Below are 22227 nucleotides of genomic sequence, written 5' to 3'. Positions count from 1 at the left end.
TAACTTTTAAAATTGTCAGAATTTTTTTACTACTCATTTGATGTTCAGACTAAGTGCTATTGCATTGTCTTGTTATCTTGCATTTGTTGATAATGCAAATCTACAGTGTTGACTGGTCCTTTAAAGTAAGGTATCTCAGAGAGGTCTCCATAGATGAAACGAAGGCTGAGGGCTAGGGAGAGGTAAAACAAAAACAAACAAAAAAGGGGGGGAGGGAGGTGAAAATAGAGTGAGAAAAGGGTGAAAGAGGAAGGAGGAAGAGGGCAAAGTAGAAAAGTGAAAATTAAAGATGAGAAGTCAAATAGAGTAAGAGTGTGATGATTGTTACTAAAGGAGTCAGATGTACAAATAGTGAACAGAAGTATGAGACATATAGGGATTCGTAGTGATCCACAAGTTTACAACCGTAAACTTTAAAATAGTGTGTGGGGGGGAGGCAAGGCCAGATTAGGAAGGCCCTGTTTAAGATAACCAATTGTTTGGAGAAGGAGAATTGAGAAAATTTTGTAAAAATTTATTCTCTATTAGTATATTAGATGTGTAGAAATGGAAGTAGGAGAAGCAAGTGCCCTCCCTTAAATATTATATGTGTGAGATCCAGTGGGGAGGGGTAAGGAAAGATGAAGAATCGTAATACTATGGAAAATATAAGAAAGTGTCTATTATGGACCTAGATGATTATAACAAAGAACTGGTGACTCAAGGCTTTTAAGCCTTAGAGATCTCCACCCTCAAAGTATGAGCTACTGTAGTATCAGCAGGCAGATTCACCCATACTAACTTTCTGTACCTGGTCCATTGTGCTCTTGTAAAATATCTCACCAATGTATTGATCCAGAAGCTAAGGGCAACAGTACTCTTGGGGCGTCAAGCTACCCCAAGGAGACTAAATATGCCTCTGAAAACAATCAAGACCCCCAAGGGGATCAAGACATTGATGGTGTCAGTGTAGAGCTGAGATGCTGTGGGGAAAGCAAATGAGGCAACCAGTATATTAAGAGTCATAAAAATATACCTTAGAGCATGTCTAAACAATATCATGTGACACCAGAAGGATCCAATTAGTTTAGGGAGGTCAAAATCTTTGTGGAATATTGTGGGGATGTTTGTGCTTCTAGATGTATGTTCCGCTAGTCTCTTTAGTAATAGTAACAATCTATGAGGGTTAATTAACCTGATGATAGTTAAGAACAAAGATAATAATATTTAGGTAAAGGTGTCTCCTGCTCCCAGCTCGATTTCCCCACAGAACACGGCAGCATCACCTTCGATAGTTAACCAGATAATGATAGGGGAGCTGGAATATCAGCCCGCTATCCTGCCCCATGGGGAAAGCAAACCCAAAACCACGAAACACCCAGTTTTGTGGGTGAGGGAATATACTTGTATTTTAAGTGTTGGTCTTGTATGGTTAAGATAATATGTATACATTTACAGCAATGAGCACTAAATATAATGTACCGATGGGTTACCTTCAGAGCCCTATCCGACAGTGCTTCCTAGGCCAACAGGGGGCCACAAGAAGACTAAGTCTAATTCGATACGCTGTCCAATCTGGCAAAGGAGGCAAGACATGAGTGTTTACATGGCATAGCAGCAAACGAACAGAGCATAAATTACACAAACAAACTGGAAACAAGTTTATGAAGTTCCCCTGAGAAAAAATAAAGCTCAACCTGTAAGGAATAACGAATAGTATCTATAAGGTCTTTCTGAGAGTCCCGGTAGACGTCTGACAAACTTTTTCGTCTAAGGCCTATAACAAATAATGCATGATGCTTCCTTAGATATGCAGTAAGAAGATCTTAATATGCAAATAGTAACCACATAGACCATCTAATATAGTTTACCAATGGCTTGCTTTTAGAGCCCCAATTAACAGCCAACAGTGGGCCACAGGAAGACTAAGTCCCTCAGATTACGCTGTCAAAACTGGCAAAAGAAGCAAGACATGAGCTTTTACATAATAGAACATAGAACACATAAAGAAAACAAAAACATAACAAGCAGAACATATATTACATAAACATACTTAGCATGTGAAGATTAATAAACCATATCTATAAAGTCTTTCTTATAGTCCCAAAAGGTGTTTTAAGGGGCACTTTATATCTTAGTTCTGCAACAAATATTGCAAAATTCTTCTTAGGATATATTGTGAGAAGAAAGGCCTACAGAAGGGGCAGGCCTAAGGGGGAAAAAAAAGAATAACAACAGCACAATTCAATTATAGAGGTCTATACTTATCCGCTTATCCTGGAGAAGAATCCCTGGAAATCGAGCTTCTTTTACTCGGATGTGGGCGTTGTGGGAGAGGGTTCCATTTATCTGCAGTCGGACGAAGCTGCGAAGGACTGGAGGAAGAATGAGCAGCAGAGGCCTCTGCCTTATCCCATTTTTTTAAAAGGTCTTCACCTCTGGCTGGAGAATCGATTGTAAAAAGAGATACCTCCTTGTGGATAATTAACTTAGTGGGATACCCCCATCTATATTTGAATCCTCTCGCACATACAGATTGAGTCAGCTGATGAAAGGTGTACTTGGATATGGCTTAGAGTCTCCGGTAGCTGAGGTTTGTTAAATGCTGCCCTCATAAGTTGCTCCTTATAGGTAAAAAAGTGAAACCTCGCTATGACATCTCTGAGCTTGTCTTTGGGAGCATTTCTACCCCTTGGAATCCAGTGTACTCTATCTATCAGCATGTCATTGGGTTCTGAAGGAGGAGCCAATGAGATACAAAAGTTCTTGACATAAGACTCTAATTCAGCCTGCAAAATCTCCTCGGATATGCCCCTAAATCTAACGTTGTTACGGCGTGACCTATCTTCTAGGTCCGCCACTTTCTGTTCAACTTCTGAAATATAATCTGCAAGGTTGTGGGAATGGGCTATTATGTTTTGCTGTTCAATCGCCATGTCCTCCTGCTTGCGCTCCAGCGCCTCTGTCCTTTCCCCCATTTCTGCTAAGTCCTTTTTAAGGTCCGCTACTGAAGACTTAATAGTAGATGTCAGATTGTCCTGGAGGTCATTCAACCTCTTAGTTAGAGTATCAACAATATCAGGCCTATAGGAGGGCTCCATTTCTTCTTCCCTTTGTTGGGACATAGGTGATTTGGGGCTATTAGACCTCTCTTGGCAGGAGTGGGGTGACAATGCTCCTTTAGAAACAGTCGGATCTTTAAGTTTAAAGTGATCTGCTACTGAATTCCTAGACCTGGTTGTTGTTTTCCCTTTATTCTTGCAGGGTTGAGACATTGCTTATATAAAGCTAAGAGAAAAAAAAGAGAAGGTATAGAAAGTCTTATGCCTGGCCTGGCCAGAAAATTGGGAAAAGAAATGGGGGAAGCACTTAATTTCTGTATCTCATCCAACAGCAGAGTATAAATATCTAGCTAGGGGAGGGCACCCCAGCACAGGCCCCTCTAGCCCTGCATAGTAGTTAAACCCTTATCTTTAGGAATTAGGGAATATGATCACCCAAACACTGCAAGGGTATTATAACTAGGCGTGGGGGTAATATATACCTTTACAGAGCAAAGCACTAGGGGATAGAAAAAAGAAGAAAAAATATATTTTCTCTCTACATGCTTTTAAGTGTACACAAAAACAAAATATATGAGGATATAAGATGATGGCTTCTATTCACCTCACTTAGTTGATGTAGTAATATCAAAATAACACAGTCACTGTAGCTTGTATCTCATTAAAAGTCAATATACGAGGTAAAAAGCTGAATCTAGCAGTCCAGGGCTATGTATCCCTTAATATTAAGGCAAGCAACTTGCTACTTACAGTCTGCCACGTGGGATGCTTCTGAAAGTGCTGTGCCTTAAACTCTGTTAAAAGGAGTTTCAGCCAATATTAATACCTCTCACAGGGCTGATGTCCCTCAGAAGGGATCCTGTTGCTGCTGGGTAAACGTTTTCCTTTTTGGGCTGCTCACGAGTGCCGGTGTAGGCCGCAGCCGGGGCATTTCCTGAGAATTGAGCGTCCTGGTGTAGCGTCCGAATTTTTTTTTTTAAAAACGGACAGAAAACAGCCTCAGATGCCTCTACTAACTGCCCCAGGTGTTTTGTGGGCAATTTCGCCAAGTTTAGGGAAGGTTAAGAGGTTAAAATTCACTTTTATGACCAGAGCTCTTTCTCAACACATCCAAACAGTTATGCTGCAGGCTCCACCCCCCCGGACAGCACTTTTTTATTGGTGGATGAATTTATCCACCAATCAGCAAGAACAACCCAGGTTGTTCACCAAAAATGGGTCGGCATCTAAACTTACATTCTTGCATTTCAAATAAAGATCCCAAGAGAATGAAAAAAAATTGATAATAGGAGTAAATTAGAAAGTTTCTTAAAATGGCATGCTCTATCTGAATCACGAATTAAAAAATTTGGGTTCAGTGTCCCTTTAATTTTCAGAGTTAAAGGGCCATAATAGTAAAATAAACCTGCAGGTTCTAATTAATTAGAGCATTTAATTTTAAGACAATCTACCCTACACTACTGTGCATTTTACTCCCCTTAAATAGAAGAGCCCCTCCGGACCGACAGAGAACTGATTTTCTGAGCAGAACCCACTACTGATCCAATCAGCAGTACTAGTCGCATGACTCAGCAGTAGCCTATGTGTCCTGAGCGGTACTTTGAATGTGTGTTCAACACCTTTGACAAAGTTAAACCCACAGTAGTGTAACAAATTAGAGCATGTCATTTATGAACCTTTAAATGACAGGAAAATTGGGCAAAATTATATTTGTACTAAAATGAAACATTTTATATTACAGCCTCAAAGTGTTTATTGTCTCTTTAAACGAAGTGAGCAATACTACAGCTCAGAAATCTTTAAAACTCAGTTAAAAATAAAATGGCAGTACCTTAAGCTACCTGTGAGCTGCTTTTCTCAGAAAGTAGGAGGGTTTACAGGGCCTGCCAGTTCAACCATGAAGTCATCCAGCATTTCTTAACTCCTTCACTACCAGGAGTTTCAGAGAACTTGCCCAAAATATTGGAGAATGTTTAGTATTTTTACTATCACTCCATTTAAACAGAAATAGAGCCTTGTTTTTTATTATTTTATTATTTACTTATCAAAACTATATATTTTTTTTAACCCAAGGTATTGATCTAGCTCCATTTTGGTATATTCCATGCCACCATTACACCGCTAAATGCAATCATATAAAAAAAAAAAAAATGTTAACTTTTTCACAAACTTTTGGTTTCTCACTGAAATTATTTACATACTGCTTGCGCAATCATGGCACAAATGATTGTAAAAGCTCCTCTTGGATCCCGTTTGTTCAGAAATAGCAGACATACATGGCTTTGCCATTGGTTTTTGGTAATTAGAAGGGCACTAATTATTCTTCCCGGCATTGAAGGCTTTAATCGGGTAGCTTGTAAGATTAATTTTAGCTGTAGTGTAGAGATTACCCTCCCATCTGACACTTCCCACCCACTGTTCCCTCCCAAACAGCTCTCTTACCCCGCCTACCCACGCTCATCCCCACCATCTTAGGTACTGTCACTTACAATTTTAGGAAATATTGTTGCTGTTTCTAAAGCAATGAGTATACAATCACCAGCCACTTTATTAGGTACACCTTGCTAGTACTGGGTTGTACCCCCTTTTGCCTTCAAAACTGCCTTAATTTTTCATAGCATAGATTCAACAAGGTGTTGGAAACATTCCTCAGACATTTTGGTCCATATTGACATGATAGCATCACGCAGTTGCTGCAGGTTTGTCGGCTGAACATTCATGATGAGAATCTCCTGTTCCATCACATCCCAAAGTGTACCTTATAAAGTGGCCGGTCAGTATACATTAGGCAGTTCTTAGCTTTAATTAGTTAATGGCTTGTTAATTGTTTAAAGGGACAGTCAACACCCAAAATACACTTACTTTATTATATTAGTTTCCACTCGATAAGTCTATACATCGGTATTCACAGGAGTAGTCCACACGGAATAGCTACTTTTTTTGTAAAAGTTTAGTGCCGTTTTGAAAAAAAAAATGGATCCCAAACTCCTCCTAAATCTGTCACTTTGATCCTGATTTTCCCCGCAAATCGCCTGAGTGTCGGCCACGACGACTCCTCCTTGTTCACAGTCAATTGCGCATGCGCAGTTTGTTCAAATTGTCGCTCTGTCTTTTTATGTACGGACATGACACAAAGCAAAGAGAATTCGCATGCGTTAAGCTAAAAGCTCGGCCTCCTGATGTCATCAACTTTGCCAGGCACGAGAGCATTAAAAAAAAGCAGAAGAAGCTGTGGGGAAGAAGACAATGAGAGCAGGAGTTTGGGATCCATGTTTTTTTTCAAAACGGCACTAGAACTAACCCCTTTAATTCAGGCATAGTTTTGTTTGCAGCAAGCTCCTCCCTGGGCATTTCCATATATGGAAGGTGCTATCCAGGCCATAGCTTCAGCAGAATGCACTCATGCACAGTCACATGGCACTTGACTAATGCAGTGCACACTATAATTCTGAAGCTTTTACAAAGCATGTGACATTATCCCTATGGAAACAAGCACGCCTCTTGGCAACAAACAATAGCAGTACCTGCTGTCCATCCTCAACCCCCCTCCAAAATTTGCATAAGTAATTATCCTCACTTGCACACTTTGTTACATGATACCACAAGGTTTGGAGTAAGACTCTGATAAGGGGGTGGGGCAGGCTACACTTGGCAACACTAAAGTGTAAGTCATTTTGCATATTTTTGGAAATTTTATTGAAGGGACAGTACACTGTAAAATGTTTTTTATATGAATGTATTTTCAATGACTTGCTATACTAGCTGCAGAGTATAAAATTGCATTTTTCAGTTTATTTGTGTATATAAAGTAGCTGGTTTTCTGCGTTTAAATCACAGTCTATTATAATGGGTTGAGCTTCAGGTAAAATCAGATCTCATTATGTTATCACTTTTATGTACACAGTCTTAAGACTGCTGCTCCTTAACTGGTACGCCGCCTCTGAGGTGGCGGACAGCAATCCGCCCAATTGTATGCAATCGGGTTGATTGACATCCCCTGCTAGCAGCAGATTGGCTGCCGGCATTGCACTAGCAGTTCACTAGAATGATAAATGCCATCAGCGTATGATGTCGGCATTTATCGATGTGCAGCGGACATGATACGCTACTTCATAACATGTCCGCTCGCACATTGTTAAATACACCCCATGATCTTGCCTGGTCTCGGGCCCCATTGTGTTGGAAAGCATGACAATTCACAACTTGAAAATGTTTCTAGTATTGCCCTTTTGTGTTTTGCTATCTAATATATAATTTTATGAGGGGGGACTCTTGTATCGGTAGACATATACGACAGGCTGAGTTTCTGCCAGATACATATTTCCACATAGGTTAAGAGTTCTTACAAGCAGGGTCTTCTATGATCTAAATTCTCCAATGATCCTTTTGCTTAGGCTGATCCCTTTATGCCCTATACAGAATATTGTTTTAGCCAATGACTAATAAATTGCAAGAATTACTATTTTACTTAGAAAATGGAAGTCCTGTTAGTTTAATATATGCTTCCATTGTGACCATGGATATATTTATGCCTTGCACAATATTTTCTTTATATAGTCACCGGGTTTTTCATTGTTTCCATATAGATATGTTTTATAATTATATTTTTTGGTTGCTCTGCCCTACTCCATAACATTGAAATGTCGTCTGTGGCCGGAGCAGCATATTATAGTCTTGATGAAAAAAAGACAACCAATCATATTATTAAATTAAAATCTTTGTGACTAGTACATGAAAGGGTATACTATAGTTGGAGGATTGTTCTTGTTCAGTTTTGTTTACTTCACAACTTTGGTGTTAACGCAGTATAGTGCATGAACATAATAGCAACCACATATTTTATAGAATTCATTGTATATTCACATTTCTATATATTTGGATATATTTTAGATGTTGATGGTTCCTCTATTCATATACTTATGTGTAACTTTTCTGTTCTTTTTAGTAAATGGCATTCTAATTATCATTTATCTAAACTTCGCAAATAATAGGTTCCAAAAGAGGCCCTTCTTAGTATTCTCCCAAAGAGTCATATTTATATAATTAGAAGTCAAAGAGTGACTTCAATTTATGTTGGGAGATCTCCTCATTAAAATATAAAAGAGGTTTGATTTTGATATTTCCTGTTTGCTCTTACCCTATTAGTATAATGTTGTACTTGAGATCTGCATGATTTGAACTTCTGTTAACTCAACTAGTTTATTATTATATGTATGATGTATATGCTTTCCTGTATTTTATTTATGTTTTGAAACCTAAAAACAATTTATAAAAAAAATGCTATATATTTTTTATTTTGCACTTGTATGTTCTTTTAAAATTAAGTTATAGTATCAGGAAGCAGGACTATATAATAGCAGTATTTTGTTTAAAGCAACTTTTTAATATTGATGTGTAACAAATGTTTGCTATTACCAGTGAATACCTCCTGGATTAGCAAATTTTACCCACAGATGGTGCTGATCTTGGGGCATACACTAAGAGCCTTAACATGCTTTAAACTATAATATCTCTTAAAAGATTTTGGCGCTCCATAAATATGAGCATATTTGTTTTTAATATTCATAATGACCTTGGATATTAGATTGAAAACAGCAAAATTATTTTGCTTCAGCAGTCAGAATATTTACAGTATAGCCAATGCATGGTGTTGTTTTTCTTTAAACCCCAATGAGATAATAGACCAGGCAAGATCCCGGGATATATTTACCAATGTGTGAGCGGACATGTTATGAAGTAGCGTATCATGTCCGCTGCACATCGATAAATGCCGACAGCATACAATGTCGGCATTTATCATTGCACCAGCATTTATCATTGCACCAGCATTTATCATTGTACCAGCAGGAGCTTGATAAATATGCTCCCATAAGACTTTGCATTTATTTAATATTATAAAATCCTAGGGAATTAGTATCAAGTTATACCAGTCTTATAGTCTAATAGCAAAATAAGCAATTGAATATCTGCTTACAATACAATATATAAAAGCGTGAATAAACGTTAAATTAGGCTAGCAGAAATATTGTCTAACAAGCATGTTTCCCAGATATATAAAAAATAAAGTCCAACCCAGGTATGTAACAAGCTTCACACAAAACTTTCCCTTTAGTCTACTTTTTACTCCCACATAGCTCCTGTTACCAAAGGGACCATGGCAAAGGACTTACACTGATACCCTTATGTGAAATTATAAACCGTGAGTCTTAAAGAATATATATCAGAGATGGGCTCCATTTATCAACCTGTCAATATCAATTACGCTGTGAATTTCCCGTCAAAGTTGATGCGTGGATCGAGTGTCAAAGTTATTAAGTTGTCTTCCTTTTGGCATTGTAGTAAAAAGAATTTGCACTCACTATAGTGCAAATATAACTGAACAACAATATATCTTTGAAATCGGCTGATTTTATAGATGTTCGGTGGTTAAATGTTTGAAACTCAAATGCATTACTTGAAGTGTAGATGACACACGTATTATTTGTCAAATAACTTATTCAATTCGACCTTCTGAGAGTAGCGATATCACTAGTCAGTAAGAGGTGTTGCCAAGAAGCTGTCAATTTAATAATGGAGGTTGCAAACACTGGTCTGAATCACAAAGAGAATTGTGATTCAAAGATTGCACTTATCTAGCACTTCTATTACCCCTGTAAGTGTCAGACATCAAACTGAGCAAAGAAGAACCAATGGGCAGGGTTCTACAATTAAAACATAACTTTTATTGTTACAAAAAATTACATAAAATCAATGTGTGAGTGTGTGTAATTTAAAAACACATAGAATCTCGAATCTGCATCAATATTGCAAGTGAGTAGCGCTAAGGTAGCTAACACACTCACACAATGATTTTATATCATTTTTTGTAACAATAAAAGTTATGTTTTAATTGTAGAACCCTACCCATTGGTTCTTCTTTGCTCAGTTTGATGTCTGACACTTACAGGGGTAATAGAAGTGCTAGATAAGTGCAATCTTTGAATCCCAATTCTCTTTGTGATTCAGATCAGTGTTTGCAAGTTGTTTTGTTGCACAAGCACTCTAGCTCATAAGGTATATCCACATTTAAACCCGACGGAGCATCCCCAACTAATTTCAGTAGTGCTTATGCTATTTGTCTTTTAACTCTAATAATGGAGGTTGTTGTAGCATTGATTACAACTACTATTTTATTGTAACAACATAGAAGATTGAAAAATTTGCATCAGGATCCCTAGAATTTTTCAACCAAGATGTGGACTAAATGCTTTGACAGACAGAGAGATTATCCAGCATTTTAGGCTCAATACAGAGTCTTTACTAATGCTTTATAAACAAATGGGAGATTGACTGGAGCCTATTACATCTAGGACCCAGGCCGTTTCGGCTAATGCTAATGCTAAAGCTGTTGGCAGTGCTTGATTTCATGGCAACTGGTTAATTTCAGCCAGTGACAAGTGTGGTGATAGGGAAGCAACGTTTCCCTGTCATTTTAATACTGTTTTAGATGCCTTGATGAGTATTATTTACCTATTATGTTTGTTTGCCTAGATCCTCTGAAGAGTCACAGTCAATTAAATAAGCTTTCTTTAATATTGATGGTATGCCCAATGTTATAGGGGCTAAAGACTGTATGCATGATCATGTAAAACCACCAAGAGAGCATGAGGAGTAGTATCGCAATAGAAAGCAGTATCATTCTCTTAAAGGGCCATAATACCCACATTTTTTCTTTCATGATTTAGAAAGAGAATGCATTTTTAAACATCTTTCTAATTTACTTCTATTATCTAATTTGTTTTATTCTCCTGATATTCTTTGCTGCTGATTGGTTGCTGCACATAGAAGTCTCATGTGATTGGCTCACCCATGTACATTGCTTTTTCTTCAAATACGGATTTCTCAGAAATGAAGCAAAATAAATAATAGAAGTAAATTGTAATGTTGTTTAAATTTGTATGTTCTATCTGAATCATGAAAGAAAGATTTTGGGTTTAGTGGCCCTTTAATGTCCAAATGGTGTGTGATACACAAATGCACATTCTAAATGTCTGTGCTGGATTTCATGTCATGATGCCTTTATATTTCGTCTTTTGCAGAAAGATTGAAAATGGAGAAATGCCAGACGGATTGCTTATCAGTAACAGATGAAAAATCATAACATTTGTGCTTTTTTTTTATCTAGGAGATGCTGGCTACCCATCTATGCCATTTTTTTTTACTCCTGTAAACAACCCTCAGACTGCAGCTGAAATAAATTATGATGCACATACAAGCACACAAGCAGTTATTGAGAGTACTTTTGGTGTCTTAAAAAGCAGCTTTAGTTGTCTGGATCACTGGACATGTTATTGTTCTCCTTTTTTAAAATGTTGAAACATAAAGTAATAAAAATAATTAAAATGTCTAATTATTTTCAATGGATCTTATTTACAAGATTATGATAGTGTGATAATACTAAATTATAAATTTGTATTTTGATGATTAGTTTCAAGTATCTTACACACTATAGTGCTTAATAAAACAACAAGCATATTGACTTACACATAATTCCAAATGTTCCATTTTTAAAAGTTATGCGATTGGGGTATGTGTATTATATTGTATGTGCATATGTACCATGAAGGGTGTTAAAACAGAAGAAGGTAATTGTGTCAATCCTCTTTTTTATTTTTCCTTTTTTTATTTCAAACAAGCTTTATTGCTTAATTTAAACAGGATACAGGTCATGCATATATCTACATCAAGAGTTTAAATACATTGTAATAAAATGGTATGGAAACAACGGTTTGATCAGAATGGTCATTTAAATAAACTGGTTTCCATGGTGAGGTTAGTCTTCTCCTACTGGTTTCCAAATGGTTAGGCAACTCTGGTAGTTAAGTTCAGTGGCAATTAGGTAATATACAGTTATAAGGGGTGTTATGTCCATATGGGCTGAATAGAGGAGCATGTTTTAGATCCACAATAGCTTGTTTTTTTGTTTGCTTTTTAAACAGTATTATGAAGAGTAGTAAAGAATACAAATTCAACCTCGAGGCCTTCGTGTTAGGCCTAACTATTAAGAAGGTAAATGTTTAGTTAAAGGGTATGTGTAGGGGACAGAGAGAGGGAGAGGGAGAAAAAAAGGAGGGGGGACATAGAGTGTTAGTGTATATATATATATATATATATACTGTATATATATATATATATATATATATATATATATATATATATATATATATAATTTCCTAATGGTTTCCATAGTTCCAGAATGCACTCATGTACTTCCGTTGACCCTGATCTTAGGTAATGGTATCTTTCTATATGGAAGAGTTAGGACACTTGATTCTTCCAGTCCTCCTTAGTCGGAACAGATGGGGTTTTCCACCTTTGCGGTATTAGAAGTTTTGCACTGTTGATCATTATCTTTTAGAAGTGATTTTTTTGCAGTGTTCTTGAGTTTGGGAAGGGAGTGAAACAGTAATGTTTATGGAGATGTGGGGATAATGGTCTCTAGGACAGCAGACTTGGAGAGGGTGACCTCTTTCCAAAAGTTCTCCAGTTTGGGGCATTGCCACCAAATGTGTAGGATGGTTCCAACTTCCCTGCATCCTCCCCAGCACTTCTCGCTCTTGCGTTTGTAGATTCATTTTATTCTATCAGGGGTGAGGTACCATCTGGAAATTAATTTAAAATTGATCTCTTGAATTCCGGTGGAAACAGAGTGGTGCTTGTGCTCAAGAAAGATTTTTTCCCAGTCTTTCTGAGTAAGGTTCTCATTGAGTTCTCTGTTCCATTTGTGGATACATGATGGTGTAGAGGTGTTATTCTGCATTAATAAAAGTCTGTAGAGGGTAGATATCTTGTGTCTAGTGGGGGACTGTAACATACACAGAGTCTTGTAAAGGGAGAGGGGGCGTGTTATTTTTTGTTTGGGTGCGAGGTTACTGAAGTAGTGTTGAAGTCGAGTGATATTGTACCAGAAGGTGAAGGGCGGTTTATCAAGTTTGGCTAGATCAGAAGGAGATTGTAGTTTATCATCCAAGATAGTTTTGTGTACAACGCAATCACATATATGTTGTCTTTGTGTTGGGTCTGTTTTGCATGTAAGGAAAGGTAAATCAGGATTATGTTTGATAGGGGTCATGGGGGATAGACGAGAGGATATGTATGTAGAAGTATTAATAAGAAGAGGGTATTTTAAAATGTTATGGTTTCTTTGGTGAGGGGGAATCCAGGTCTGCATCCAATTGCACCCAGCTTTTCTGTTGTGAGTTTTGGCACCATTCAATCAATCTCTGGAGCAACCTAGCGGATCTATAAATGTGTAAGTTTAGTACTACAAGGCCTCCCCTCACCGTGGGTAGGTATAAAGTGTTTTTGGGGATGCGGGGTCTTATTTTCTGCCAAATTAACTGTTCTAGTTATGTGATGTATGTTTGGGGTAGGGGGTATGTAGAGTTTGCAGTATCTATAGTATTCTGGGTAAAATGTTCATTTTTGCTACGCTTATACGTCCTAGCCACAAAAGAGGTTTGCTATGCCATGAGAGTAAGTCCTTAGTGATTCTGTCCATGAGAGGTTTATAATTATGATCAAATATCATAGTCATAGTTGATTATGGTGTGGAAATGTTTAGGAGTTCTGATTTGTGTAGGTTTAAATGGAAATTGGAGAGTTTTCCAAATTCCTCAAATTCCGACAACAGGGCAGGAAATGACTGGGAGATATTTGTCAGGGATAATAAAATGTCGAAGGCGTACATTGATAGTTTATGTTCTGTATTGTGTACTTGTATACCCTATATAGTGGGATTATTTCTTATTATTTGGGCTAAGGGTTCAATAGAGAGTGCAAATAAGATTGGGGATAATGGTCACTTATTCTTGCAGAGGGGTTAGAATACAGGTGGAATATCTGGTTTATAAACTCTTAACTAAAGAGTATTTGGGCTAGGGTAGATCTAAGGAACAACCAGTTTACCCTTTTCAAAACCAAATTATTTTTCAGCATTGGTTGATACCAGTACCAATGGTGTGATGGTGATGTGGGCATGCGAGGATAACTGAAGAATTTTTAGGGTATTGTCTTTTTTCTCTCTCCTGTGACAAAGCCTACCTGGTCAGGGAAAATCAGCTTGGTCAAATATTTGTTAACATGTGTCGCTAGGATTTTCCCATATAGTTTGATGTCAGTGTTTAAGAGAAATATGGGATGGACATTTTAAGGTTTAGTTGGGGATTTCCCAGGTTTTTGGAGGACCACTATGTGTGCTGTTAGCATTGTATCGGGAAAGTCGCCGGATTCCTCTATAGTATTAAAAACTTGAGCAAGTTCTTTTTTTATTTTTAACTTAAATAGTATAAGATTTATAAAATTATAAGCTCACATCATTCAATTACTAGTGATTTTTCAATGCTGTATCGCAGTGTCTTTTTCTCAACTCAAGTCCTCAATTGCCACTAACAGGCCAAATTTTTAAACATGTTATAATTGGAGCATAGGTGTAAAAAGAAAATTTATGCTTACCTAATAAATTGATTTCTTCTACGATACGACGATCCATGGATTTCATCCTTACTTGTGGGATATTATCCTCCTGCTAACAGGAAGTGGCAAAGAGCACCACAGCAGAGCTGTACATATAGCTCCTCCCTTCCCCTCCACCTCCAGTCATTCGACCGAAGGTTATAGGAAGAGAAAGGAAAAACTAAAAGGTGCAGAGGTGACTGAAGTTGTAAATAATAAAAATATAATCTGTCTTAAATTGACAGGGAGGGCAGTGGATTCGTCGTATCGTAGAAGAAATCAATTTATCAGGATGAAAGGGAGGGACAAGACAGAGACCTAAACGGAAGGCACCACTGCTTGAAGAACTTTCCTCCCAAAAACAGCCTCAGAAGAAGCAAAAGTATCAAATTTGGAAAATTTGGAAAAAGTGTGAAGAGACGACCAAGTTGCAGCCTTACAAATCTGTTCAACAGATGCATTGTTTTTAAAGGTCCATGTGGAAGCCACAGCCCTAGTAGAATGAGCCGTAATTCTTCCAAGAGGCTGCTGTCCAGCAGTCTCATATGCCAGGCGGATGATACTTCTCAGCCAAAAGGAAAGAGAGGTAGCCGTAGCTTTCTGACCTCTACGCTTTTCAGAATAAACAATGAATAATGAAGATGATTGACGGAAATCCTTAGTTACCTGCAAGTAGAACTTCAAGGCACGGACCACGTCCAGATTATGTAACAGACACTCCTTCTTAGAAGAAGGATTAGGACACAAGGAAGGAACAACAATTTCCTGATTAATATTCTTATTGGAAACAACCTTAGGAAGAAATCCAGGTTTGGTACGTAAAACCACCTTATCAGAATGAAATATGAGATAAGGTGAATCACACTGTAACGCTGATAGCTCAGAAACTCTTTGGAGCAGAAGAAATAGCAACCAAAAACAGAACTTTCCAAGATAACAATTTAATATCTATGGAATGCATAGGTTCAAACGGAAGCCCTTGAAGAACTCGAATAACTAAATTCAAACTCCAGGGAGGAGTAATTGGTCTAAAAACAGGCTTAATTCTGGTTAGAGCCTGACAAAAAGACTGAACATCTGGCACATCTGCCAAACATTTGTGAAATAAAATTGACAATGCAGAAATTTGTCCCTTTAAGGAACTCGCTGATAAGCCTTTCTCCAATCCTTCTTGGCGAAAAGACAGAATCCTAGGAATCCTAACTTTACACCATGAGTAACTCTTGGATTCACACCAATAAAGATATTTACGCCATATCTTATGATAGATCTTTCTAGTGACAGGCTTTCTGGCCTGTATCAAAGTACTGATAACCGAATCAGAGAATCTTCGCTTCGATAAAATCAAGCGTTCAATCTCCACGCAGTCAGCTGCAGAGAAAATAGATTTAGATGTTGGAAAGGACCTTGAATGAGAAGGTCCTGTCTCAAAGGAAGTTTCCATGGTGGCAGAGAGGACATGTCCACCAGATCCGCATACCAAGTCCTGCATGGCCATGCAGGCGCTATCAGGATCACTGAAGCTCTCTCCTGTTTGATTTGAGCAATCACGTGTGGAAGCAGAGGAAACGGTGGAAACACATAAGCTAGGCTGAACAACCAAGGCACTGCCAAGGCATCTATCAGTTCGGCCTGAGGATCCCTCGACCTGGATCAGTATCTTGGGAGCTTGGCATTCTGTCGAGACGCCATTAGATCCAACTCCGGTCTGCCCCATCTGAGAATCAGTGAGGCAAATACCTCCGGGTGAAGTTCCCACTGCCCCGGATGAAAGGTCTGTCGACTTAGAAAATCCGCTTCCCAGTTCTCTACTCCTGGGATGTAGATTGCTGACAGATGACAAGAGTGGGCCTCTGCCCAACGGATTATACTTCTCTCATCGCTAAGGAACTCCTTGTTCCCCCTTGATGATTGATATAAGCCACAGTCGTGATGTTGTCTGACTGGAATCTGATGAATTTGGCCAAAGCCAACTGAGGCCACGCCTGATGCGCATTGAATATTGCCCTCAGTTCCAGAATATTGATTGGAAGTAGAGACTCCAAAGACCCGGAGCCTTCAGGGAATTCCGGACTGAGCCACAGCCCAGAAGGCTGGCGTCCGTAGTCACTATCACCCACAAGGGTCTGTGGAAACAAGTCCCCTGGGACAGATGATCTGGCGACAACCACCAAAGAAGAGAGTCTGTAGTCTCTTGATCCAGATTTATCTGAGGAGATAAATTTGCATAGTCCCCATTCCACTGTCCGAGCATGCACAGCTGCAGTGGTCTGAGATGAAAGCGAGCAAATGGAATGATGTCCATTGCCGCTACCATTAATCCAATTACCTCCATACACTGAGCCACTGATGGTCGAGGCATGGACTGAAGTGCTCGGCAAGTATTTAAAATCTTTGATTTTCCGACTTCCGTCTGAAATATTTTCATCACTACCGAGTCTATCAGAGTTCCCAAGAAAGGAACCCTTGTCTGTGGAACAAGTGAACTTTTCTCTATGTTCACCTTCCAACCGTGAGTTCTCAGGAAAGACAACACTGTGTCCGTCTGAGACTTTGTCAGTTGATATGTTGACGCCTGGATCAGAATATCCACTGCTATGCTTCACGGTCTGAGAACCGCCAAAAGAGACCCTAGAACCTTTGTGAAGATTCTGGGTGCTGTGGCCAACCCGAAGGGGAGAGTCACAAACTGATAATGTTTGTCCAAGAATGCAAACCTTAGAAAATGATGATGATCCTTGTGGATAGGAATATGAAGATAAGCATCCTTCAAGTCCACGGTAGTCATATATTGACCCTCCTGGATCATTGGTAAAATTGTTCGTATAGTCTCCATCTTGAAATGATGGGACTCTGAGAAACTTGTTTAGGCACTTGAGGTCTAAGATGGGTCTGAAAGTTCCCTCTTTTTTGGGAACCACAAATAGGTTTGAGTAGAACCCCTGTCCCTGTTCCGATCTTGGAACGGGACAAATTACTCCCATGGTAAAAAGGTCTTTTACACAGCATAAGAACGCCTCTCTTTTTATCTGGTCTGCAGATAATCTTGGAAGATGAAATCTCCCCCTTGGGAGAAAGTCCTTGAATTCCAATTGATAACCCATGGGTCCTATTTCTAGCGCCCTGGGGTCCTGAACATCTCTTGCCCATGCCTGGGCAAAGAAAGAGAGTCTGCCCCCTACTAGATCCGGTCCCGGATCGGGGGCCGCCCCTTCATGCTGTCTTGGTAGCAGCAGCAGGCTTCTTAGATTGTTTACCCTTATTCCAGTTCTGGTTGGGTCTCCAAACTGACTTAGATTGGGTAAAGTTCCCTTCCTGCTTTGTGGAAGAAGAGAAAGCAGAGGGTAATCCTTTAAAGTTCCGAAAGGAACGAAAATTATTTTGTTTACCCCTTATCTTGACAGACTTATCCTGAGGTAGGGCATGGCCTTTACCTCCTGTAATGTCAGAAATAATCTCCTTCAATTCAGGCCCAAAAAGGGTCTTACCTTTAAAAGGAATAGCCAAAAGCTTAGTTTTTGATGACACATCAGCAGACCAAGATTTGAGCCACAACGGTCTACGTGCCAGAATAGCAAAACTTGCATTTTTCACTGCTAATTTAGCAATCTGAAAATCAGCATCAGTAATAAAAGAATTAGCTAGCTTGAGAGCTTTAATTCTATCCAAAATGTCATCTAACGGGGTCTCCACCTTGAGACACTTCTAGAGCCTCAAACCAAAAAGCTGCTGCAGTAGTTACTGGAACAATGCAAGCCGTAGGTTGTAAAAGAAACCCCTGATTAATAAATAATTTCTTTAGAAGACCCTCTAATTTTTTATCCATAGGATCTTTGAAAGCACAACTGTGCTCAATGGGTATAGTTGTACGCTTAGCCAGGGTAGATATTGTTCCCTCTTTGCCCCCCCTTTGCCACGAGTCCCGAATGGTGTCTGATATGGGAAACATTTTCTTAAAAGTAGGAGGGGGAAAAAACGGTATACCTGGTCTATCCCATTCCTTTTTAATAATTTACGAAATTCTCTTAGGAACAGGAAAAAACATCAGTGTAAGTGGGTACTTCTAGATATTTATCCATTTTACACAATTTCTCTGGTGGTATCACAATGGGGTCACAATCATCCAGAGTCGCTAAAACCTCCCGAAGTAATAGGCGGAAGTGTTCCAGCTTAAATTTAAAGGACATAGTGTCCGAATCTGTCTGAGGCAATACATTCCCCGAGTCTGAAATGTCTCCCTCAGACAGCAATTCCCTGACCCCCAACTCAGAACACTGTGAGGGTACATTGGAAATAGCTAATAAATCATCAGAGGATTCAGTATTTACATTAATACCTGACCTACTGCGTTTACCCTGTAACACTGGTAATTTAGATAATACCTCCGTAAGGATGGTTGACATAACTGCAGCCATCTCCTGCAGAGTAAAGGAATAAGACGCACTAGATGTACTTGGCGTCGCTTGCATGGGCGTTAAAGGTTGTGACACTTGGGGAGAATTGGATGGCATATCCTGATTGTCTTCAAACTGAGAATCATCCTTAGACACACTATCTTTACTTAAAACATGCTCTTTACAACAGTGGCGGCTGGTGACTTTTGAAGATGGGGGAGCACTAGCCCTGCCCCTCAGATGGCTCTGCCTATTTTATATATATACATACTGGGTAGTGGTACAAAAGTCCTGTCACTGGGGCAGTATAAGGACATATATATATATATATATATATATATATATACACACATATATGAACTGGTATAAAGTATTTAACAACAAAATTGTGCACTTAACTGAAACATTCTCTTTTTGTGAAAGAAGCTTTCACTTTTTAATTCACAATTTATTAGATTATTTTTTTATAGCACCCTCTCACAAAGTTAATATATGCCTGGTCATTGCAAGCTGTAATGCTCCTGAGCTGATCTCTGCTTGCTCTAATCTCATAACCAGGATAGCAGCTGCCACTCATTAGCTTGATTACTTGAAGATGATTAGCCGATTATTCAGGCTCATTTTATAGTCATGCAGGGTGGGAAGACAGCAAGGACAGACACACAGTACAGAATCCCAGAACTAGAGACGCAGTAGTAACATAGGAGATGGAAGCAGCAGTGATAAGAGATGGGATAGTGACAGTACAGGACAGGAGAAAGCCAGTTACATATTGTAATTTATTTGTGACTTGCCACAACTGTTTCTTTAGGAGTTTCTTTATATTTTTTGTTGTATATTTGAGTTCAATAAACTGTCTTTTAGCTGCATAATAAGAATCACTGATAAGCGTTTAGAGGTGTCGAGGGGGTACAGAGATCACTAGCTGGTTCTTCAGAGGGTAGTGGGAGGAAGAGGATGTTAGCAAGTGAGGTGGTGTGGATTAAATTTAACCCGTTACCCAATATTCCCTCAGTTATCCCACCAGAGTTAAGGTCCACACGTCACAAACCCTTGGCTTCATTATTTATAAATCAATAGAAGAACGATGACAATCCAGTCTGCAACTATGGGCCCGGTCCGGTTGCAGCAATGGCGACCCTTGACTGCAAATAGTTATGGTGTAACTGTTACACCCCTGCCTCCTCCCACACACACAGTCAGCTCTTAGTGTGCGATGTGTCACGTGACAGCTGTCTCTCACTCACACACTACGAGCTGTGTGATTAAGAAGGCTATGGGTTGGCCTGTAGGTGGCGCTGCAGTCAATGCAGTTTTAAAGTGGAAAGTTATTTTGCCTATACTTCTATCTATCGCACTGCACAGCATGTGATATAGATAGAAGTATTAGGAAAAAGCCCATTCCACTTTCAGCCTAAAGATTTAAAAATAAAAATGTTAATGTTTTTTATTCAAAACTGCAGTGGAGCCTGGAGGATTTTTTTATTTTAATAAGCAATAAAGGTTTAAAATTTTTATTTTTTATTTCTCACTCTTTTTTTTTTTTTTTTTTGTTAATCAGGGGGTCAGGGTCGTCAGGGGGTTCATGTGCTCAAGTGCTCCTATAGAGGAGCCTCCACTGCTTTACAATGTAAGGCCCTTTCAGTACAAGAGGCACACAATGTAAGAGGGGGTTCCACAATGGCATCTAAACACATAGAACACTGAGTTTCCTCAATATCAGACATGCTGAACAGACTAATAAGTCGTTTCAACACTTTAATAAATGCTTTAAACCGTTTACAAAAAAACGTGTACTGTGCCTTTAAAAAATAAAAAGTGAACTCTTTTTTCAAAAATTCTTATAAACGTTAATTTGACTCCAAAATTAACACTATCCTAAATAATGCTTCCAAAAATTATTGCACACTAATTATTGAGGGAAAAATAAACTGCTAAACAGTATTTATAGCCATATAAAATAAGTCAGCCTAAAAATACTCTCTACACCTTGCCACAGCACTGCTGTGGCGCCTACCTTCCCCCAAGGTTTTTAAGAAAGGACTTGACAGTAATCCGGAGAGGAAGAACTTCTGTTTAAGCACCACCGGAGCTAAAGCCAGCTGCCTTCTAGTCAGAATACAGAGCGCGTCTAAGCGCGTGAAAAATAGGCCCCGCCCATCAGGACTGATGACTGAGTAGGCCCCAAAACAACCGCATGGGGAGCGGTTTAGCAAACTTAGCCATGTGGAATAAAAACCCCAAGTAACGGTCAGTAATGTTAACCACCGTAAACATATAAAACCCCAATGTCTTATAATGAAAAAATGCAGCACATAGCCCTCATTATAAACCTTGCCCAAACGTCAACAGAAAATCAAAATGAACAGGTTTCAGTAACACCCTCATTGAAAATAGGTCTACTGCTTACCCCTTCCCTAAAAGGAAATACATATTCAGCCATCTTCTGACATACTAAGTCTCTTCAGAATAAAAGGCTGCACATACCTCAAATGCTGCAGACAGCATGACACAGTCTCCACACTGAAGATGTTTCCTGTATTACCTTCAGATCTGTGGTAACCAACATGGATCTTAGTTACAGCTGCTAAGATCATCAACCTCAGGGCAGAATTCTTCTTCCAAACCCCCCTGAGGGAAACAGTACACACCGGTACCATTTTAAAATAAAAAACTTCTTGATTGAAGAAACTAACACTAACACCTCACTTTACCTCTTCCTAGTATAACACAGGCAAAGAGAATGACTGGAGGTGGAGGGGAAGGGAGGAGCTATATATACAGCTCTGCTGTGGTGCTCTTTGCCACTTCCTGTTAGCAGGAGGATCATATCCCACATATCCCCTCGTCGTATCTTGTAGAAGAAAATGATATAATTAGTAACCATACGATATTTAAGAAACACTACTTTAACATATTTGCATCTTTCAAATCTGTTAACTTCACATACATTTTTTTAAAGCTTTTTTTTTGTCTTTTAGTATTTGGTTTACTTTTTTCTTTTTTGATTTTCTCTTTAGTTCTATATCAGTTGTTTCTGAAATAAATAAAGGTAAAATATATTAAAATAATAATAAAAATATATAGTGAAGATTTTTAAAATTCAAAGCAAATTACTATTTAAGAATACCTTCCAAAGGTGTCCTTGATGACTTTGAAAGTTCTTCAGGCTGTGATGAACTCTCAAATTGTGGAGGACTTCCAGGGATTATGGAACTTTCAGACTGGGTTGGACTGCCATGACCAGGAGAACTATGAAAAAGTGGAGGACGGTCAGAGCGTGGAGAACAGTCAGGGCA

The 22227-nt window shown here is 38.8% G+C and overlaps 1 protein-coding gene across 2 annotated transcripts in view; it reads right to left on the bottom strand.

Moving 5' to 3' along the window:
• The window catches only part of LOC128645890 (uncharacterized), a 60092-nt gene that overhangs the window by 17486 nt on the left and 20379 nt on the right, over positions 1-22227 (bottom strand). The window contains exons 2-3 of one of the 2 annotated variants that reach the window (XM_053699203.1): positions 22059-22180; positions 21784-21965 (exon numbers count right to left, since the gene is read on the bottom strand). In XM_053699203.1, coding sequence (XP_053555178.1) covers positions 21871-21965; positions 22059-22180 — 217 coding nt within the window. In that variant the 3' untranslated portion in view covers positions 21784-21870. Of the gene's footprint in view, positions 1-21783; positions 21966-22058; positions 22181-22227 lie in introns of those variants that run through there. The other variant, XM_053699204.1, reaches the window with a different exon arrangement.

This window comes from Bombina bombina, chromosome 1 (assembly GCF_027579735.1).
Source record: "Bombina bombina isolate aBomBom1 chromosome 1, aBomBom1.pri, whole genome shotgun sequence".
NCBI classification, from domain to species: Eukaryota; Metazoa; Chordata; class Amphibia; order Anura; family Bombinatoridae; genus Bombina; species Bombina bombina.
This window is presented reverse-complemented; position numbering and strand designations above follow the sequence as displayed.